Genomic DNA, 1981 nt, shown 5'->3' with positions numbered 1-1981 from the left:
TACACACACACACACACGCACGCACACACACACATATATTCTCCCCACACAGCAAATCTCGAGAAGGAGAACGAGCTGATAGGGGTGCGAGGTGATGGTGAGTGCGGGCACAAACACAGGCCTTTCACAACATTGTGCTTGCACTCTGCGACGCTGGCGACGAAGTCGTTCTCTTCCGCCCATACTATTTCAATCATCACATGGCACTGCAGATGACAGGCTGCAACATTTCGTACTGCCCACGCGACCACACAACCTTTGCGCCAGGTCCAAAAGTGCTTGTGTGTGTGTGTGTGTGTGTGTGCTTGTGTGTGCGTGTGTGTGTGTGTGTGTGCTTGTGTGTGCGTGTGTGTGTGTGTTCGGTTATGCTCTTGGTCGTGTTCATCGTGTGTGTGCGTGTTCGGATGCAACAACGCATGCTCAATGCATCTGCATGCATGGTTCAGATCTTGACTGGCTCGAGGCCAACCTTGCAGGAAAGAAGGTGCAGTCCTGCATGCATGCGTGTGTGTGTGTGTGTGTGTGTGTGTGTGTGTGTGTGTGTGTGTGTGTGTGTGTGTGTGTGTGTGTGTGCGTGCTGTCGTTCTTCGATAGCCTGAGTGTTTCGTTTGTGTGGTCGCATTGCCCCACCCCCGTGCCAACGTGTTGAAACACACACGCACGCGCGCACACACGCACACTCGTCTGCATGCGCAGATGCTGGTGCTTGTGAACCCATGCAACCCGACGGGAACGGTGGCCAGCAAGGAGGAACTGAAAGCAATGAGCAAGCTCTGCACACAGCATGGTGTCTGGTTCATTGTCGACAACACATACGAATACTTTGTGTTTGACGGCGCACACCATGAGTGAGTCAGTGTGAGAAGGGGGGTTGTGCGTGTGTGAATATGCACATGGTTACGTGTGTGTGCCTGTGTGAATATGCACATGTTTACGTGTGTGTGTGCGTGTGTGAGTGTACTTTCCTCTTGCTGTCCTTCCATCCACGCAGGTGCCCCTGTGTGTGTGTGTGTGTGTGTGTGTGTGTGTGTGTGTGTGTGTGTGTGTGTGTGTTGTGTGTGTGTGTGTGTGTGTGACCATTCCTTTCATCGTCTGGCCCCTCACCATTGTTGCCGCATCCCATGCAGATCCATTGGTGGCGACCACGTGCTGAACGTGTACTCCTTCTCCAAAGCATATGGGCTCATGGGCTGGCGCGTGGGCTACATTGCATGGCAGAATGATGTGTGTACAGTGCCAGGAAACGTGTGCTTGAAGACATGCGTGCTCAGGATGTCCACTCATGCCTTGTGAATATGCGCGCGCGCGTGTGTGTGTGTGCGATTCTGCAGGCCCTGACGCCACAGTTGATGAAAGTACAGGACACAGTTGTCATCTGCCCGGCTCGATTGAGGTGGGTGGCCTGCACCTCAAGTGCGCTCGAGGGGTGGCAAGACTCGCAGCACATGCAATCGTACGCATGGTCACCCAGCATTTGATGTGCTCGTGTGCCTGTTGCTTGCTTTTGTGTGTGCACCACCATTGCGTCAGCCAAGTTGTCGCGTTGGGTGCTGTGGCTGCAGGGCACGAGTGGTGTGCTGAGCGCATCCGCAAACTCGACACAAACCGAGGTCAGAGTGTGTGTGTGTTTGTTTGTGTGTGTGTGTGTGTGTTTGTTTGTTTGTTTGTTTGTGTGTGAGTGAGTGTGTGAGTGGGTGTGTGTGAGAGTGGGTGTGTGTGAGTGTGAGTGGATGTGTGAGTGGGTGTGTGTGTGTGAGTGGGTGTGTGTGTGTGTGTGTGAGTTGGTGGGAGTGCGCTCCTTGTGTTTCCTGCGTCTGCTCGCAGGGCGTGACCTGATGTCACTCATGTCGTGTTGTCGTCCCGTGCATGCACGCAGAGATTTTGTTTGACGCGATTCGCTCGTATGATCCCAACGCACTCGTTGGACGCCACGACGGCGCCATCTACGCCATGGTCAAGGTGTGCGCGTGTGTGTGTGCGT

At 54.1% G+C, this 1981-nt stretch overlaps 2 protein-coding genes across 2 annotated transcripts in view; one reads left to right on the top strand and one right to left on the bottom strand.

Moving 5' to 3' along the window:
* The window catches only part of PTSG_04448 (uncharacterized protein), a gene marked incomplete at both ends in the record, with an annotated part of 7064 nt that extends 6867 nt beyond the window's left edge, over positions 1-197 (bottom strand). The window contains one exon of the mRNA XM_004994486.1: positions 132-197. Within this exon, the coding sequence (XP_004994543.1) occupies positions 132-197 (66 nt within the window). The remainder of the gene's footprint in view (positions 1-131) is intronic.
* A 3-nt stretch (positions 198-200) lies between these two features.
* Positions 201-1981, top strand: part of PTSG_04447 (uncharacterized protein) — a gene marked incomplete at both ends in the record, with an annotated part of 3523 nt that continues 1742 nt past the window's right edge. The window contains 7 exons of the mRNA XM_004994485.1: positions 201-267; positions 447-484; positions 697-848; positions 1128-1224; positions 1332-1393; positions 1531-1610; positions 1877-1961. Coding sequence (XP_004994542.1) covers positions 201-267; positions 447-484; positions 697-848; positions 1128-1224; positions 1332-1393; positions 1531-1610; positions 1877-1961 — 581 coding nt within the window. The remainder of the gene's footprint in view (positions 268-446; positions 485-696; positions 849-1127; positions 1225-1331; positions 1394-1530; positions 1611-1876; positions 1962-1981) is intronic.

This window comes from Salpingoeca rosetta (assembly GCF_000188695.1).
Source record: "Salpingoeca rosetta unplaced genomic scaffold supercont1.10, whole genome shotgun sequence".
Taxonomy (NCBI): Eukaryota; class Choanoflagellata; order Craspedida; family Salpingoecidae; genus Salpingoeca; species Salpingoeca rosetta.
This window is presented reverse-complemented; position numbering and strand designations above follow the sequence as displayed.